General features: G+C 51.8%; 1 protein-coding gene across 2 annotated transcripts in view; it reads right to left on the bottom strand.

Moving 5' to 3' along the window:
- The window catches only part of SMARCB1 (SWI/SNF related BAF chromatin remodeling complex subunit B1), a 40,306-nt gene extending 27,699 nt beyond the window's left edge, over positions 1-12,607 (bottom strand). For both annotated transcript variants that reach the window (XM_075321503.1, XM_075321512.1), the window contains exons 1-5: positions 12,458-12,607; positions 10,872-10,992; positions 8,713-8,842; positions 6,659-6,796; positions 5-132 (exon numbers count right to left, since the gene is read on the bottom strand). In XM_075321503.1, the coding sequence (XP_075177618.1) occupies positions 5-132; positions 6,659-6,796; positions 8,713-8,842; positions 10,872-10,992; positions 12,458-12,547 (607 nt within the window). In that variant the 5' untranslated portion in view covers positions 12,548-12,607. The remainder of the gene's footprint in view (positions 1-4; positions 133-6,658; positions 6,797-8,712; positions 8,843-10,871; positions 10,993-12,457) is intronic.
- Positions 12,608-19,716: the final 7,109 nt, after the last annotated feature.

Raw genomic sequence — 19,716 nt, 5'->3', positions numbered from 1 at the left:
GTACCATTCATGTTCCATGTAAAAGCATCGCGCAACTTCTGCCCATCGATCTCCATGTCCAGCCGGATAGGGACCAGCACCTCTGGCTGAGACGCGTTCTCGTGAATCACTGCTGGATCATGGTCATCAAAACTACGAATGGAGGGAAAGAAGGGAATTTTGTTTACTTACCGTAAATTCCTTTTCTTCTAGCTCCAATTGGGAGACCCAGACAGTGGGTGTATAGCTACTGCCTCTGGAGGCCGCACAAAGAACTACACTTAAAAGTGTAAGGCCCCTCCCCTTCTGGCTATACACCCTCCCGTAGGAGTACGGATTCCTCAGTTTTAGTACCAAAGCAAGAAGGAGGAAAGCCAATAACAGTTTCAAAAACAAATTCAATCCGATAACAAGATCGGAGAACTTAAGAAACAACATGAACAACATGTGCACCCGAAAAACGAAACCCTAAGAACAAATAGGGCGGGTGCTGGGTCTCCCAATTGGAGCTAGAAGAAAAGGAATTTACGGTAAGTAAACAAAATTCCCTTCTTCTTTTTCGCTCCTAATTGGGAGACCCAGACAGTGGGACGTCCAAAAGCAGTCCCTGGGTGGGTAAAAAGATACCACATGAACGGGCTGTCAGACAGCCTCTTCCTACAGGTGGGCCACCGCCGCCTGAAGGACCTGTCTACCTAGGCTGGCATCTGCCGAAGCGTAGGTATGCACTTGATAGTGTTTGGTAAACGTGTGCAGACTCGACCAGGTAGCCGCCTGGCACACTTGCTGAGCCGTAGCCTGATGCCGCAATGCCCAGGACGCACCCACGGCTCTGGTAGAATGGGCCTTCAGTCCAGATGGAATCGGAAGCCCAGCAGAACGGTATGTGTGAAGAATTGGTTCCTTGATCCACCGCGCCAGGGTGGATTTGGAAGCTTGCGATCCCTTATGCTGACCAGCGACTAGGACAAAGAGCGCATCAGAACGGCGTAGAGACGCCGTGCGAGAAATGTAAATCCTGAGTGCTCTCACCAGGTCCAACAGATGTAAACCCTTTTCAAATTGGTGAACTGGATGCGGACACAAAGATGGCAAAGTGATATCCTGATTGAGATGAAAGGAAGAAACCACCTTGGGAGAAAACTCTGGAATTGGACGCAGTACTACCTTGTCTTGGTGAAACACCAGGAAGGGAGATTTGCAAGATAACGCCGCTAGCTCGGACACTCTTCGAAGAGACGTGACCGCCACAAGAAAAACTACCTTTTGTGAAAGCCGAGAAAGGGGAACCTCTTTCAAAGGCTCGAAAGGCGGCTTCTGGAGAGCAATGAGAACCTTGTTCAGATCCCAGGGTTCCAATGGCCGTCTGTAAGGAGGAACGATATGACAAACTCCTTGGAGAAACGTGCGTACTTTAGAAAGCCGTGCCAAGCGCTTCTGAAAGAATACGGATAGCGCGGAGACTTGACCCTTAAGCGAGCTAAGCGACAAACCTTTTTCCAACCCAGACTGCAGGAAGGAAAGAAAAATTGGCAATGCAAATGGCCAGGGAGAAAACCCTTGAGCCAAGCACCACGCTAAGAATATCTTCCACGTCCTGTGATAGATCTTAGCTGAGGATGGTTTTCTAGCCTGTCTCATTGTGGCAACAACTTCGTGAGATAAACCTGAGGCCGCTAGGATCCAGGACTCAATGGCCACACAGTCAGGTTCAGGGCCGCAGAATTCAGATGGAAAAACGGCCCTTGAGACAGCAAATCTGGACGGTTTGGTAGTGTCCACGGTTGGCCTACCGTGAGATGCCACAGATCCGGGTACCACGACCTTCTTGGCCAATCTGGAGCGACGAGTATGGCTCGATGGCAGTCGGACTTGATTTTCCGGAGAACTCTGGGTAACAATGCTAGAGGTGGGAACACATAGGGGAGTCGGAATTGCGACCAATCCTGAACCAAGGCGTCTGCCGCCAGCGCTCGGTGATCGTGAGACCGTGCCATGAAAACTGGGACCTTGTTGTTGTGCCGTGACGCCATCAGATCGACGTCCGGCGTCCCCCAGCGGCAACAGATCTGCTGAAACACGTCCGGGTGAAGGGACCATTCTCCTGCGTCCATGCCCTGGCGACTGAGAAAGTCTGCTTCCCAGTTTTCCACGCCTGGGATGTGAACTGCGGATATGGTGGACGCTCTGCTTTCCACCCACGTCAAAATCCGCTGGACTTCTTGAAAAGCTTGGCGACTGCGTGTTCCCCCTTGGTGGTTGATGTACGCCACCGCCGTGGAATTGTCCGACTGAATCCGAATCTGCTTGCCTTCCAGCCATTGTTGGAAGGCTCGCAGGGCAAGATAGATTGCTCTGATTTCCAGAACATTGATCTGCAGGGTGGACTCTTCCTGAGTCCACGTCCCCTGAGCCCTGTGGTGGAGAAACACCGCTCCCCACCCTGATAGGCTCGCATCCGTCGTGACCACTGCCCAGGACGGGGGAAGGAACGACTTTCCCTGTGACAATGAGGTGGGGAGAAGCCACCAACGCAGAGAGTCCTTGGCAGTCTGAGAGAGGGAGACAGTCCTGTCGAGGGACGTCGATTTCCCATCCCATTGGCGTAGAATGTCCCATTGTAGAGGGCGCAGATGAAACTGCGCGAACGGGACTGCCTCCATTGCTGCTACCATCTTTCCTAGGAAATGCATGAGGCGCCTCAGTGAGTGCGACTGGCTCTGAAGGAGAGATTGCACTCCAGTCCGTAGCGAGCACTGCTTGTCCAGTGGAAGCCTCACTATCGCTGAGAGAGTATGAAACTCCATGCCAAGATAAGTCAGAGATTGGGTCGGGGTTAGATGAGACTTTGGAAAGTTGATAATCCACCCGAAACTCTGGAGAGTGTCTAGTGCCACCTTCAGACTGTGTTGGCATGCCTCTTGAGAGGGTGCCTTTATAAGCAGGTCGTCTAGATACGGGATGACCGAGTGACCCTGCGAGTGCAGAACAGCTACTACTGCTGCCATGACTTTGGTGAAGACCCGGGGGGCTGTTGCCAGACCGAAAGGTAACGCTACGAACTGTAGGTGTTCGTCGTGTATGACGAAGCGTAGGAAACGCTGATGCTCTGGTGCAATCGGCACGTGGAGATACGCATCTTTGATATCTATTGATGCTAGAAAATCTCCTTGAGACATTGAGGCTATGACGGAGCGTAGGGATTCCATCCGGAACCTCCTGACTTTTACGTGTCTGTTGAGCAACTTTAGATCCAGGACGGGTCGATACGATCCGTCCTTTTTTGGGACCACAAACAGATTGGAGTAAAAACCGTGACCTTGTTCCTGAAGAGGGACGGAGGTCACCACTCCTTCCGCCTTTAGAGCGGCCACCGCCTGCAACAGAGCATCGGCTCGGTCTGGTGGTGGAGAAGTTCTGAAGAAACGAGTTGGCGGACGAGAACTGAACTCTATCCTGTACCCGTGAGACAGAATATCCCTCACCCAACGGTCTTTGACGCGTGACAGCCAAATGTCGCCAAAGTGGGAAAGCCTCCCACCGACCGCGGGTGTGGGAATCGGAGACCGCAAGTCAGGAGGACGCCGTCTTGGCAACGGTTCCTCCGGCTGTCCTTTTTGGGCGTGACTGAGACCTCCAAGAATCTGAGCGTCTCTGGTCTTTTTGAGTCTTTTTTGACGAGGCGAATTGGGACCTGCCCGGTCCTCGAAAGGACCGATAACCAGACTGACCCTTCCTCTGTTGGGGTTTGTTTTGTCTGTGTTGCGGTAAGGATGAGTCCTTACCCTTGGAGTGTTTGATGATTTCATCCAAACGCTCTCCAAACAATCGGTCACGAGAAAAAGGCAAATTGGTTAAGCACTTCTTGGAATGAGAATCTGCTTTCCAATGTCTCAACCACAGGGCCCTACGCAAAACAACGGAGTTGGCTGACGCCACTGCCGTGCGGCTTGTAGCGTCAAGAACAGCATTAATCGCGTACGACGCGAATGCCGCCATTTGCGAGGTCAATGGTGCTACCTGCGGGGCAAATGCACGTGTGACTGAGTCGACTCGCGCAAGCCCGGCTGAGATAGCTTGGAGTGCCCATACGGCCGCAAAAGAAGGCGCTAATGACGCTCCAATCGCTTCATAGATGGATTTCAGCCAGAGCTCCATCTGCCTGTCAGTGGCATCTTTAAGTGCCGCTCCATCTTCAACTGCAACCAAGGATCTAGCTGCAAGCCTGGAAATTGGAGGATCCACTTTTGGACACTGGGTCCAACCCTTGACCACCTCAGGGGGAAAAGGGTAGCGTGTATCTTTAAGCCGTTTAGGAAAACGCCTTTCAGGATAAGCGTGGGGTTTCTGGATTGCGTCTCTAAAGTCAGCGTGGTCCAGAAAAGTGCTTAATGTACGCTTAGGGTATCTGAAATGGATTCTCTCGTGCTGCGAAGCTGACTCCTCTACAAGAGGAGCTGGTGGGGAAATATTTAACATCTTATTGATGTTAAATATAAGATCATTAACTATGGCGTCACCATCTGGTGTATCTAGATTGAGAGCGGTCCCAGGATCAGAATCCTGATCAGTTACGTCCGCCTCATCACCCATAGATTCATCTCGCTGGGATCCTGACCATTGAGATGAATGTGAAGGCCCGTCATAGCGAGCCCGCTTAGGCTGCCCGGGGCCATCGTCCGAGTCAGAGTCTTCACCCTGAGGTGTATATGCCCGTCCCGGAGCTTGGAGCTGAGGGGGACCAGGGGGCAATGATTGCACAGTGTCCGTGGCCTGAAGTACAGGCCTAGCTCGCAATGTGTCAAGAATTTGTGACATAGTGAGAGACATTCTGTCAGCAAAAGCTGCAAACTCAGTTCCTGTCACCTGGACAGCATTCACAGGTGGTACACCCTGGGTCACTTCCAGCAGAGGTCCCGACTGTGCAAGCGCCGCAGGGGCCGAGCACTGCACACAATGGGGGTCCGTGGAGCCTGCCGGTAGAAAAGTCCCACATGCGGTGCAGGAAGCATATAATGTCTGTGCCTTGGCACCCTTGCGTTTTACGGACGACATGCTGCTGGCTCTCTGCAATGTGAGAGAGTCTATAGCCAAAGGGCGACCAGCGCTATGTAATACCAAGTATTTGTATAAACAAAATACTAAGAATACTACTGGCACAAGAGGGGGTGAGCCCTGAGGGCTGCTTACCGCCCGCTGAATAGCGGGTAAGAGGCGCAGAATTCCTTGTCTGGGTCTCCCCGGCTCCCCTCTGCAGCTCAGCGTGTCAGCAGGAATGGCTGCCGGCGTCTGTGGAGAGGGGCGGTCCGTGGGAGTTCCCAAACAAAAGTGCGGGAAACAGTGTCCCCTCTGTGCCGATTGTGAGGGCTGGAGTATGTAAAAACGACTCCAGCCCTCGGCGCTGATGCACTGGCCAGCGTCCCGCCCCTCTCCTGACTGGCAGGTCTGGGGGCGGGAACGAACGGAAGCAGGCCGCAAAAGCCGGGGACTCGAGTTATCAGCGCGGCCGCCGTAAAAGCGCGGGCCGCGCTGAAGTCCCCGGCGCACCACAAGTGCCAGCCGCGCCGCAGTCCCAGCGGCCGGCGTGACCGATTCCCAGAAGTGGCCAGCGTCCCGCCCCTCTCCTGACTGGCAGGTCTGGGGGCGGGAACGAACGGAAGCAGGCCGCAAAAGCCGGGGACTCGAGTTATCAGCGCGGCCGCCGTAAAAGCGCGGGCCGCGCTGAAGTCCCCGGCGCACCACAAGTGCCAGCCGCGCCGCAGTCCCAGCGGCCGGCGCGACCGATTCCCAGAAGTGTGCCTGCTTCAGCGAAGCTGAATGAGGCCATGGCACAAGCGCCGTAGCGCTGATGTCCCCCGGCGCACTACAACACCCAGCATGCTGCGGTGTGAGCGCCAAATGCACGGGGACACAGAGTACCTTGAGGAAGCAGGGCCATGTCCCTGATGTACTCCGCTCCATCCAGCATCTTCTCCAGGGGCTGTAGATGGAGCACGGTCTCAGTGCCTGGAGACCAGTAAATCCCACTTCACCCAGAGCCCTGTAAAAAGGGATGGGGAAGGAATCAGCATGTGGGCTCCTGCCGCCGTACCCGCAATGGGTACCTCAACCTTACAAACACCTCCGACATACAGTGGGGTGAGAAGAGAGCATGCTGGGAGCCCTGTATGGGCCCTCTTTTCTTCCATCCGACATAGTCAGCAGCTGCTGCTGACTAAAAACAATGGAGCTATGCGTGCGTGTCTGACCTCCTGCGCACAAAGCTAAAACTGAGGAATCCGTACTCCTACGGGAGGGTGTATAGCCAGAAGGGGAGGGGCCTTACACTTTTAAGTGTAGTTCTTTGTGCGGCCTCCAGAGGCAGTAGCTATACACCCACTGTCTGGGTCTCCCAATTAGGAGCGAAAAAGAAAGACCAAAACATGAAATATCTGACTATGTAATATGGCCAATCAACATAAAAAGACTATGGTCATATAAAGCTAATGGGCACATGCATTGCTGAGTGGCACTGACATGACTTTAGTGTCAGAGAACGTTACTAATGAAGGGCAGTGTGACTACAGTTCTATAATTCCACCAAAGCTACGATCCAGCTTACCTTACTAATAAATGGAGAAGCAAGATACAAGATTCACATGATGGATACATAGCCATACAACATGCAGGCACATCTCACCACAGCGGGAAGGTCCTCTTCTTGTCACGGCCTAAGCGGTTTCTATTGATAGTAGTAGAACAGGGCACAGCGTCCAGGTGGTGGGAGCTGTTTGGCAGTGTTGGCACCCACTGGCTGTTTCTTTTTGCCTTTTGTTCCCTAAAATAACAATATAAAAGTTCTTAGTTACTCCCAAAACTAATGGGAACACCAGAAGAAAAGCAAATAACGCTGTGTCCATATTTAATAATAACAGCGCAGGATCTGATCAAGTCTCTGCTATTACGAATGGTGTCCAACCAACCCCATTCATATACACTGGGGTCTGTTGGGGGTGTGCTGCAATATGAAGAACAGCAAGTGATTTCCTTCTGGCAAATGTGACAGAATATACCAGGGAAGCTACAAATGGAGAGTCTGAACAGAGTCTACACAGCCCTGATATACCGTATCTTTCGGTTTACAAGATGCACCGGAATATAAGATGCACGCCAAATTAAGAAAGAAAGAGTTGGTGGCAGCGGTGGTGGAGCTGGGTCCCAGGAGATAGAGGCAGTGGTGGAGCAGGGTGATGCTGCGGGCGGTGTGGCCGGCGGATGTCCCAGATAAGAGGTAGGCAACTTCCAGAAACTGTCGGCGGGACAGACTTCAAAGAAATGGAGCCCGGAATCGGCACGTACACAGATTGCGCTATCGGCTCAATGACAAACAGATCTCATATGTGCACACACCACATCCGGGTGCCATTTTCCTTAAGTCCGCTGCTGGGAGATCAATTGATTGGAGGAGGCGTGAGCGCTGATGAGATCTTGAACCGAGAGCTCCAACTGCACACGCGCCAACTCCGGGAGCCATTATTTGAAACCCGCACCACTGACATCTTCAGGATGCCCCTGCCTCACCGCTCCCAGCACAGTGCCCCACAAGCTCCAACACTCCTGCTACCCTTCACCATCACCTCCCAGTAGATGCAATTGATTTATAAGACGCGCCGCTCATTTTCCTCCCAAACTTGTGGGAGGAAAAGTGAGTCTTATAATCCAAAAAATACGGTACGTACAAACCATGTCTAAGAAACATTGCTCAAAAACTACCAGCTCATGCAAGCACTAAAGACGCCATAATACTACATTTAAGCGGGCTTTACACGCTACAACATATCTAACGATGTGTCGGCGGGGTCACGTCGTAAGTGACGCACATCCGGCATCGTTAGTGTTGTTGTAGTGTGTGACAGCTACGTGCGATTGAACGTAAAACTGTTCATCGCATGCACGTCGTTCATTTGCTAAATTTGTGCAGCACACATCGCAGTGTGTGACACCCCAAGAACGATGAACAGATCTTACCTGCGTCCCGCGGCTCCCACCGGCTATGCGGAAGGAAGGAGTTGGGCGGGATGTTTACGTCCCGCTCATCTCCGCCCCTCCGCTTCAATTGGCCAGCTGCCGCATGACGTCGCTGTGACGCCGAACGTCCCTCCCACTCCAGGAAGTGGATGTTCGCCGCCCACATTGAGGGCGTATTTCCATAAGTACGTGTGACGGGAAAAAAATCGTTTGTGCGACACAGTCAACAAATTGAACGTGTCCCACATACGATGGGGGGGGATGTGTCACATCGCATACAATATCGTATGCTTAATTGTAAGGTGTAAAGCAGGCTTTATTTATGGGCCGGCCTCAAGGTATACAGTGGATGTCCAGACGAGAACAATTAGTACCATTAATGCCAAGAGAACAGAAAGGGACATGATCAGAAGTGGACAAGTCTCCTCTTCATGACCAAAATATGCTTTGAATGCCAACCAGCACCAAGCATGACGGTACTTCTGGTCTACACCTGGCCATCTCTGGTAACTGGTATTTCAGAACAGCACAGAATTCGATAGTGACCCAGGTTCAGATCCTTAGAACATTTGAGCCCAGGAATACCTGCTCCATTATGGACCCTTAATATTCATCAAAGCTTGTTAAAGGTTTTGTCTGAAATTTGCCATTTTGTAATCATCACTGAATCCAGGTCGGACGCAACACAAGAACCATTAAATACACCAAAGCTAGAATCAGGCTTACCTGAGATACGTCGGAGGCTCTGTGCTAATGGAAACAGCTTTGTATTTTTCATCATTCCCATCAAGGATCTCTTCAACTTCTGAAGCCTTCAATAGAGTGACACTGGTGGCTAATGTTGTGTACCCGTGATCTTCAGGAAAAAGGGGAAAAAAAAAAAAATACAGAACAGGTTATACCAAACTCACTATATATATCAGCCGGCGGACTCGACTCCCCAACACTGCTGACTGGAACTTAGTGTCGTTTTCTGTGAATTCATTGACACACAACATTTATTTTACAGCTTGTAGAACTGGATGACAGGCAATAATGGTGCCATACTAGAGGCCACACTCCTTAATGGGGAGATCTGGCCTCAGAAGAAAAGTCTGCAGTCAATCTATATGACTGCAGCCTGCCAAGCAGTGATGGTGTGCGATGCCAGTCATTACTCCACTGTGTTCCCTGTGTGTGGGCACTTTCACAATATTTGTGAGTAACTGGCATACTTGCAGTCACGTGCCGACTAGACTTAAGCTCAGAGAAGTCAAGAAAGACTAGTTGGCACATGACCAAGTATTCAATTTACATAAATGGGTTGAGACCCTTGCCCACCAAACAGGGAATACAGGGGAATCATGACAGTGTGTACGTCACATACTCACGACTTGGCAGTCTGTAGTCACATATATTGAGTGTAGACTTTATTCTTAGACCAATCGGACAACCCCTTTAATTGCAAACACTATCCTATGGAGCAGCTGTGCATGCTAACATGCTAAGAATGGGAGGTGGGATGGGAGAAAAAGTCCAGAGCATAAGACCACCACCAATATTTCTCCAGAAAATATTTAAAAAAATATAAATTACAGTATTTTTTCGTTTTAAAAAACGCACCGAATTATAAGACGCACCCCAAAATGAGATTCCACCTTATAATCCTAGTGCGTCTTAATCCTAATGCCCCCACATGGAGAGCGGTGGTGGTGGAGCGACTCAGGAAGGTCACAGGAGGAGGGGTAGGTGATGCTGTGGGGTCAGAGGTGGTGGTGTTGTAGCTAAGTAGGGTCGGAGATAATGTTGGCTTGGGGGTGTAGCGGCGGGTGCCATTGAATCCCCCGGATATGGCTTACTGGAGCAATGGTTGTGGAGCGAGGTCATAGGAGGCAGGGTAACAGGACGTGCTTGGGGGTGTCACAGCAGGTGCCAATGATCTGCGGTCAGGCTGCGGGGATGTCACAGGACGGGGTGACTCTGCGGCAGGTGCCTTGTGCTGACTGCAGGCTCCATTAAATCGCCCGCGGTTGACGAGATGGATTTCAAGAATATGGGCATGGAAGTGTCGTGTGTGCAGATATGACTCCATGCCTATTTTATTAAAGTCCATCGTGTCAATCTGCGCACGCACCACCTCCACGGCCATTTTCTTGAAGTTCATCCTGTCAAATGCGGGTGATTCAATGGAGCACACGGTCAGCTCAATGCACCTGCCGCCGAGATGACCTGTCCTGTGACACACTCGCATCCCCCCTGCCGATCAAGGGTGCCCGCCACGACACCCCTGAGCATGTCCTGTGACCCTGTCTCCTATGACTCTGCTCCACCACCACCACCCTGGTAAGCCATATCAGTTTTGTAAGACGCACCCCCATTTTACCCCCAGTTTTGGGGTGGAAAAAGTGCATCTTACAATCCAGAAAAGACGGTAGATACTTTAGTATATGATCAGGACTCCTGCATTACACACTGTGAAGATCCATTAGCAGGGACAAGGGAACAATGTGGTCAGCGTACCAGTATTACGCCCGATGGCCTAAGGAGGAAAAGTGTCAGGAGAGCCTATTTGGTTTGAGGGCATCATACCATACTTGGGTGCTGCCCTTGTTAGGGGTACACGCAATAAATGGGGCAAGAGAGGGTTCCTTTCTTAATCCCCCAAAACATTTTCCTTTGCTTCTGGCCCGCTCATCTGCTGTGAATTTGGTTACCACTCCATGACTGGGTGAGATCTAACCTTTTATACCCGTCATGTAACACGGTTTATTTGGCACTTGCACTTTATTGTTACTGTGCACTTTTGAATATTTTAGGTATCCATTAGAAGTTATATTTTATACCTCATCACGCTAGATTGTGACACTCAGGTAACGCAAGAGGCACATCATGAAGGCAACACTTACACTTCTTCCCGTGTGATGAGGCGACAATCTTCTTCCTTTCTTCCACTGTGGCCAGGCGTCTCCAGAGGGAGGGGTACCTCTTGTACAGTGAACCCCTAAACATGCGCAGGTAGTTCCCCACCTGCAAACAAAGACAACCATGAAAACCAGATATTCAGCACCGGAGACCATAAAAAAAAGTAACGGAGAGCTAATATCACCCCCCAAAGCAGTATTGGGGAGGTAATCCCCCCCCCTACACAGCAGTATTGGGGAGGAAATCCTCCCCCCCTCCACAGCAGTATTGGGGAGGTAATCCCCCCCCTCCACACAGCAGTATTGGGGAGGTAATCCCCCCCCCCCCCCTACACACAGCAGTATTGGGGAGGTAATCCCCCCCCCCCCCCTACACACAGCAGTATTGGGGAGGTAATTCCCCCCCCCCTACACACAGCAGTATTGGGGAGGTAATCCCCCCCCCCCCCTACACACAGCAGTATTGGGGAGGTAATCCCCCCCCCCTACACACAGCAGTATTGGGGAGGTAATCCCCCCCCTCCACACAGCAGTATTGGGGAGGTAATCCCCCCCCCTACACACAGCAGTATTGGGGAGGTAATCCCCCCCTCCACACAGCAGTATTGGGGAGGTAATCCCCCCCCCTACACACAGCAGTATTGGGGAGGTAATCCCCCCCCCTACACACAGCAGTATTGGGGAGGTAATCCCCCCCCCTACACACAGCAGTATTGGGGAGGTAATCCCCCCCCCTACACACAGCAGTATTGGGGAGGTAATCCCCCCCCCTACACACAGCAGTATTGGGGAGGTAATCCCCCCCCCTACACACAGCAGTATTGGGGAGGTAATCCCCCCCCCTACACACAGCAGTATTGGGGAGGTAATCCCCCCCCCTACACACAGCAGTATTGGGGAGGTAATCCCCCCCCCTACACACAGCAGTATTGGGGAGGTAATCCCCCCCCTCCACACAGCAGTATTGGGGAGGTGATCCCCCTCCACACAGCAGTATTGGGGAGGTGATCCCCCTCCACACAGCAGTATTGGGGAGGTAATCCCCCCCCCTACACACAGCAGTATTGGGGAGGTAATCCCCCCCCCTACACACAGCAGTATTGGGGAGGTAATCCCCCCCCCTACACACAGCAGTATTGGGGAGGTAATCCCCCCCCTCCACACAGCAGTATTGGGGAGGTGATCCCCCTCCACACAGCAGTATTGGGGAGGTGATCCCCTCCACACAGCAGTATTGGGGAGGTAATCCCCTCCACACAGCAGTATTGGGGAGGTAATCCCCTCCACACAGCAGTATTGGGGAGGTAATCCCCTCCACACAGCAGTATTGGGGAGGTGATCCCCTCCACACAGCAGTATTGGGGAGGTAATCCCCCTCCCCCACATCCCAGCCATCTCCCGGATGCACATGACCAGCGGAGGTCAGTTGGGGTCAGGTAACCCCGGAATAATCCACATGTTCCCATTGTCTGCGCTCCCCTCCCTCCTCCTCCTTTGTCTGAGACCCGGGTCTGAGCCGCTTAGTTCCGCTGTATGTTAAGGCTCTGACCCCGTGCTTTTCAGTGCGCTACCTCGGAGCCGATCATGTAAAATTCCCCGTCTTCTTCTAGCTGAAATTTCACCGGCTTTTGGCCGAACGTTTTACTCAGCGCCATGATCATCTTGCCGTCTCCTGCGCCGGGCCCGGCTCTCCGAGCATGCGCAGTACATCAACTTCACAGTGACCATGCGCAGCAATAACTGTCATTGGACATGCGCAAAGCTAGCTGTACGTAAAACAAGTTGACGCCGTTTGCGTAGAAGCTGACAAGGCGCATGCGTGGTAGAGCGGCCTCGCTCTACACACAGGAGCACTTCGATTCGGTATCCGATAGTCTGTTGCTCGCGCATGCGCACACAGATAGTTGTGAGGCTTGCTGTAACGAAGGTTCATTTCTTTAATTCATTTAATAATTTATTTAGTTTTCCTTAGTCCGTTTTTAATACCTGTATACAAACGACTACGTTTATATGTGAAACTTTATAGCTTTGTGCAGTTCAGTTTGTGTTTTGCAGCATTGGAAAGTTGTTAGTTGTATGGGCTGTTTCCCAATACTAAAGTCATAATATTACCCATGTGCAGGGTTGGCCTGGCTATACTGGGTGGAGTTAAAAATGAAGTAAACCAATTCTGTAGTGGCCGCGCTCCCCGTAGTAATGATTTTAAAAACTCTTGTCCTCAAATGGAATTTATTACTCAAACATACGGAAATAAAAAACGGATACAACGCGTTTCGGCAGGAACAACCGCCTTCCTCAGATACCTGAGGAAGGCGGTTGTTCCCGCCGAAACGCGTTGTATCCGTTTTTTATTTCCGTATGTTTGAGTAATAAATTCCATTTGAGGACAAGAGTTTTTAAAATCATTACTACGGTGAGCGCGGCCACTACAGAATTGGTTTACTTCATTTTTAACTTTTTCACCTGTGGTAATCCGAGCCAGGACCATACACAGGATCAATTCAAGGCAAGCAGCAGACCCGGATAAGGAGACTTTGGAAAAGTCATATATGCCTGAAGTTTTGTGGCAAAATGTGAGTGCATAAAACGTCAGTAAAAAAAAGGGCACCAGAGAGCCGCTTTGATAACGCGCTGAGATTGGCGCCGCGTGTTTGTTTTTTATTATATACCCTGCAGGGAATCACCTTACTTCATAGTTATACTGGGTGGAGGTAAGCGGACCGACCCGGCCACATGGGACGGAGGTAAGCGGACCAGCCATTGCCACACGGGGCGGAGGCAAGTGGACCGGCCCGGCCGCATGGGGCGGAGGTAAGCAGACCAGCCTTTTCCACACGGGGTGGAGGTAAGGTAACTGAACTCGCGAGGCAGAGGCGAGCGGCCCTGCCCGGCCACATAAGACGGAGGTAAGCGAACCAGCCATTGCCACACAGGGCGGAGGTAAGTGGTCTAGACTGGCCGTAGGCAAGTGGACCGGCCTGGTCATATCGGACGTAAGCAAGCGGACCAGCCTTTGCCACACAAGGAGGAGGCAAGCGGACCGGTTCAGCCTTGCAGGGCGGAGGAAAGCGGACTGACCTGGCCGTGCAGGACGAAATGGACCGGAGGAAAGCGGAATAGCCTGGCCACAGTGACAGTGAAGCAGAGAAAGGTTAGGCTCAGCTAAGCCGCTGGATAGGTGCTCAGAAGTAAAAAAAATTAAATAGCAAAAAAATGTAAAACTTCAGCACACTAAAGTGAAAAAGACGAGTAGTAGACTTTTGAAATGCTTGTATCTTTATTCAGGAAACAGTGAACGCAAACAGTGTTCACAAGAGATTGTCCAATGTTTCGGCTCAGACAAGAGCCTTCATCGGGGACATAGATACTAAGTATAACAAAAGAGAAACGGATTTACAATATTGTCCCAGAGGTAAGATATATAATAACATAATGCCATAAGTTTGTGTTGTCACATATGTGATATAAAAAAAACAGGGTTAACCCGTAAGTATGTGCTATAGCATAAATGAAGCTATGTTATCTCCAGTAATAGTGAATGGTGCTTATGACACCACATGAATACCACTTAATTAAGTAAGACAATCAAGAGAAGGAAAACATACCAAGAAAATTGAACGTTCAATGTGGATAGGCAAATAGGGAGATACAGTAAGAATCGATGTGGATAGGTAAGTACGGCGATATGGTGAGGGACAGTTAGGCGGTGTCTGAATTCTCTGGGACTGTCTCAAGCATTCAGAAATTAACCTGGCCAATTCCACCATTGGTGCAATGTGCTAACATTAGTCAGGAATGAACATTTGGCCGGTACCTAGAGCTTTATTGGGTTGTCCTGTTTCATATTTTTAGTCCATAGTCTCGCAACTGATGAAATAAACTGAGATTTTACTCACCCTCCCCAGGTCCAGAGTTGCCTCTATGCCGTAGCTCCGGTCTTTGATTATCAATTCTAGCAGTGATATCACATGTACAGTGCTCAAAATAACTGCAGGCAATCATTGGACTCTGCTGAAAATGACTGGCTGCAGCCCTGCAGCTGTGATGTCACCACAACACTGAATCCAGTCCACACCACCTGGGCATTGACAAAGAGTTTACGACTAATTGAGAGAAAGCTGTCAATCAGTGGGACCCCTCAGCTCATTAATACCAAAGACTCCTGAGCTCAATTCTGTCTGTACATGATTTTATCAAAATGAATCTGATATTGACAGGTATGTGACCCACAGCTCTAGGGCACAATAAACTTGGTGGCAGAGTCACTTTAAAAGGAAGCTTGACAGCTCCGAAATTCAAATAAATAGCCAGGGCCGTGTGGTCCCTCGCACCACTCCAGACTGTACTGCACAGTCCCACCATACTGCTCTGAACCCCTCACTTGTATATGACCATAAAAAATAATATTTTCTTCAGAAGTATTCAATGATTTATTAAACTAAAGGTCTGGCTCATCTTATCGCATGACCCCCTGCACTTTAATGGGTATTTAAGGACTGGTAGACACCTTGTAAGTCAAGATCTGGTTTCTGGTCTAGTACATTTTGAGGTCTAGTTTTTGGTGTGAATCTACAGTATTAGTTTTGATTCTGAAAAAAATGTCTAATTTGGGGTCTGGTCTTGGCTCTGGACTACTCCTGGAAATATATTATAGACCCTTATTGTACTGAGTTATAATAGGATGGTCACCATTTTTTGGTATGGAATGTGACAGACTTTGTGTGGCAGGCTCCATCAGACTGTTTGAAGAGAAGTAATTTTATCTAAAAGCAATATTTAGGCCCAGGGTCGGACTGGCCCATCGGGGTACCAGGGAATCACCTTGTAGGCCCCGGGCCCTCAGTGGGTCCCTGTGCCTTATATAGTGCAGGGCTGTGTTCAGCGCCACGGGGCCGCCTGTTTCTCAGGGCCGGTGTTATGTGTGGGCATACTGGGCAGGGCCTCCATTCTCTTAGGGCCTCCACGCTCTGAGGGCTCCCCAGCCTTTCAATTACCAACTGCAGTGATAGCACAGGTTCTGTACTATTGCTGCAGTTTCCGCGGTTGCAGAAGGGCTTGTGATGACATCACAGTCATGTGATTCACCAAAAGGTCCTGCACTGTGGAAGTCCCAGATCTGTACATATCCGGCGTACAGGTCCTGGAGACCGCGCCGCTATTCATCTTTCAGATGCGCATACATTTGAACAGTGCGACCAGCGACTGGACTCAGCCCTGCACCGACACAGCGGCCGTCATCACACTGCCACCGGAGCAGCAGAGAAGAGGACGCGCAGGGCTGCAGAGAAGAGGTAAGCGCTCAAGAGGAGCCAAAGAAAAAAAAAATAATTCTCACCTTACTTCCTCCATTCCCGCGGTGTCTCTACTTGCTTCTTGCAGACCGGAAGACATATAGACCCCTCTGTGATCCGTCCGCTGCACGCAGCCGTCGCTGCAGGCTTAGTTCATGGCTTTTCTGCAGTTAAATACTTCACGGCGCCGCAAAGCATTTTACTGCAGTAAAGCGCTGACAGCAACTGCGGCTCCGTGCACGATCATCAATGAGCCTGTGGACTGGTAAGGTAAGGACAGCGCCGGAACGGAGGACAGGTGAGAATAACTTTTGTTAGTGTAAACAATGGCATAATAGGGGACAAGAAGGGGACTGGATTCAGGACATTACTAAAGAATGGGGCCCGTTGCTACACTGCACAAGAATGGGGGGCCCGTTGCTACACTGCACAAGGATGGGGCCCGTTGCTACACTGCTCAAGGATGGGAGGCGCGTTGCTACACTGCACAGGTATGGCAGGCGCGTTGCTACACTGCACAAGGATGGGGGCCAGTTGCTACACTGCACAAGGATGTGGGGCCCGTTGCTACACTGCACAAGGATGTGGGGCCCGTTGCTACACTTCACAAGGATGTTGGGCCCGTTGCTACACTGCACAAGGATGGGGGGCCCGTTGCTACACTGCACAAGGATGGGGAGCCCGTTGCTGCACGGCACAAGGATGGAGGGCCCGTTGCTGCACGGCACAAGGATGGAGGGCCCGTTGCTGCACGGCACAAGGATGGAGGGCCTGTTGCTGCACGGCACAAGGATGGGGGGCCCGTTGCTGCATGGCACAAGGATGGGGGACCCGTTGCTGCACGGCACAAGGATGGGGGCATTACATTTTATTGGGATCTATTTTTATTTTTGAAATTTACCAGTAGCTGCTGCATTTCCCACCCTAGGCTTAAAGGGGTGGTTCACCCATATTTTTTATTGTCTAGATCGATATTATATTGAGAAACAATGTTTCTCTCAAATACCTTGTGTTGGCAATAGTGCCTGTGAGAGGCGCTATTGCAGACCGCTGCTCCCCGTCCAGTGACGTACCCGTCCAATGCTGCCTCGTCACATCCGTGCAGCCGGCTGCATTCTGAGCCCATCTGCTCCCTACTCCTCCTCCCTCCTCCCTCACAGCACATCTCTTGCTTGCAGCGTTCTGCGAGAAGGGAGGAGGGAGGGGGGAGCAGGAGACGCGCCGTGCTGTGCTAGGAGGGAGGAGGAGGAGGGAGCAGATGGGCTGTGACAGCAGTGACACACCGCTCACAGCTCAGAGTCTGGAAGACTATAGCCGGCTGCACGGATGTGACGAGGCAGCATTGGACGGGTACGTCACTGAACGGGGAGCAGCGGTCTGCAATAGCGCCTCTCACAGGCACTATTGACAACACAAGGTATTTGAGAGAAACATTGTTTCTCAATATAATATCGATCTAGACAATAAAAAATATGGGTGAACCACCCCTTTAAGGCCACTTCACACACAGCGACATCGCTAGCGATGTCGCTGCCGATCGCACCCGCCCCCGTCGTTTGTGCGTCACGGGCAAATCACTGCCCGTGGCGCACAACATCGCTAGTACCCGTCACACGTACTTACCTGCCTAGCGACGTCGCTGTGGCCGGCGAACTGCCTCTTTTCTAAGGGGGCGGTTCGTGTGGTGTCACAGCGATGTCACACGGCAGGCGGCCAATAGAAGCGGAGGTGCGGAGAGCAGCCGAAGGAAAGACATGCCCATCTCGTTGCCGGAGGACGCAGGTACGGTGTTGTTCGTCGTTCCTTGGGTGTCACACGTAGCGATGTGTGCTGCCTCAGGAACGACGAACAACCTGCGTCCTGCAACAGCAATGATATTTGGGATTTGAACGACGTGTCAACGATCAACGATTAGGTGAGTATTTTGCATCGATAGCGGTTGCTCATACGTTTCACATGCAACGACGTCGCTAACAAGGCCGGATATGCGTCACGAATTCCGTCACCACAACGACATCTGTTAGGGCCAGATGGACGGGCAGACCCAGGAGGTGGATCCACTGGGCCGAACACCTTACTGAAGGCAAGGGGTCCGGTAGCCGGAGCACAATAGGTAGCAGGACAGTCCGTTCAATAGAGTGGAATGCAGAAGTCCCTGGGACCACGGAGTCACTGATGGTAGTCCGGGTGACGGAGCTCAGGTTCGGAGGCCGAGATGGTGTCAGGCAGAGTCCGGAACCGATGGAGCGAGGAGACGGGTCACCACAGGGATCACAGATGGTACGGACTGACGGGATGGCAGATGGTCAGTGTTCGGGGTTCGGGAATCGGCAAGGCCGGATGGCGAGGCAGGAGCAGCTCTAGAAGAGAGGCAGGTAAGTATATCACAGAGACAAGGAGACCTGACTCCTAGCTTAGGAAACACGAAGAACAGGCCCCGCCCACTTGGACATTAAACCCCTTTATACCCTGTACCTGTGTGATCAATTTCCTGTCAGTGGACGCTGGCCCTTTAAGAGAGGGTCAATGACCGCACGCCCTAATGCGCATGCGCGAGGCCCGGGTGCCAGAAGCCAGGGCAGGGAGCGGTGAGCAGGAAGCAGGAGAGCCGGGCTGGGGCTGAGTAGCCGACGGGCGCCGGGAGCGGGGACCGGGCCGCCTGGGGACCGCAGGCGATGGAGGCTGGAGACCGTGGAGCGGGGGAAGCCTGACAGAGGAGCCGGGGAGCGAAGCAGGGAAGCCGGGGAGCGTGGCAGGTGAGCCGGGGAGCAGAGCAGGGGACCCGGAGAGCGTGACAGTAGCCCCCCCCCCACGCCCCTCTCCCCGCAACCGGGACAGGAAGGCACGTATCAGGGGAGTACCCACATTCTCCCGGGGTTCCCAGGACCTATCCTCAGGACCATACCCAGCCCAGTCCACCAGGAAGAACTGTCGGCCCCGTACAGTTTTCATGGCCACGATATCCCTTACCGCATAGATGTCATCATCAGCAATAGGAGGAGGAGCAGAACTGGCAGCAGCGGAGAAGGGACCAAGGACAACCGGCTTGAGCAGGGAGACGTGGAAGGAGTTGGGTATCCTCATCGTGGCCGGGAGCTGCAGCTCGTAGGAGACCTCATTGATCTTGCTGAGGACTTTGAACGGACCGATGTAGCGAGGACCCAGCTTGTAGGATGGTAGCTTCAATCAGACGTACTTGGAAGCAAGCCAAACCAGATCTCCAGGAGAGAAACACGGGGGATCCAGACGCCTCTTGTCTGCGTGTCTCTTCATCCGCAGGGAAGCACGTCCAAGGGACGTCTTGACGGAGTCCCAAATTGTTGCAAAGTCACGGGCTACAGCATCAGCAGCAGGGACATCCGAGGAAGAGGATACAGGTAATGGGACGGAAGGCTGAAGTCCGTAAACGACATGGAAGGGAGAGCTGGAGGAGGACTCACTGACGTGGTGGTTATGGGAGAATTCAGCCCATGGAAGAAGCGTGGACCAGTCGTCGTGATGGGCGTTGACGTAGTGACGTAAGAAGGAGGTCAGAATCT

This window comes from Anomaloglossus baeobatrachus, chromosome 1 (genome assembly GCF_048569485.1).
Source record: "Anomaloglossus baeobatrachus isolate aAnoBae1 chromosome 1, aAnoBae1.hap1, whole genome shotgun sequence".
NCBI classification, from domain to species: Eukaryota; Metazoa; Chordata; class Amphibia; order Anura; family Aromobatidae; genus Anomaloglossus; species Anomaloglossus baeobatrachus.
Note: the sequence above shows the minus strand (reverse complement) of the source record. Positions and strands in the feature narration are given on the sequence as shown.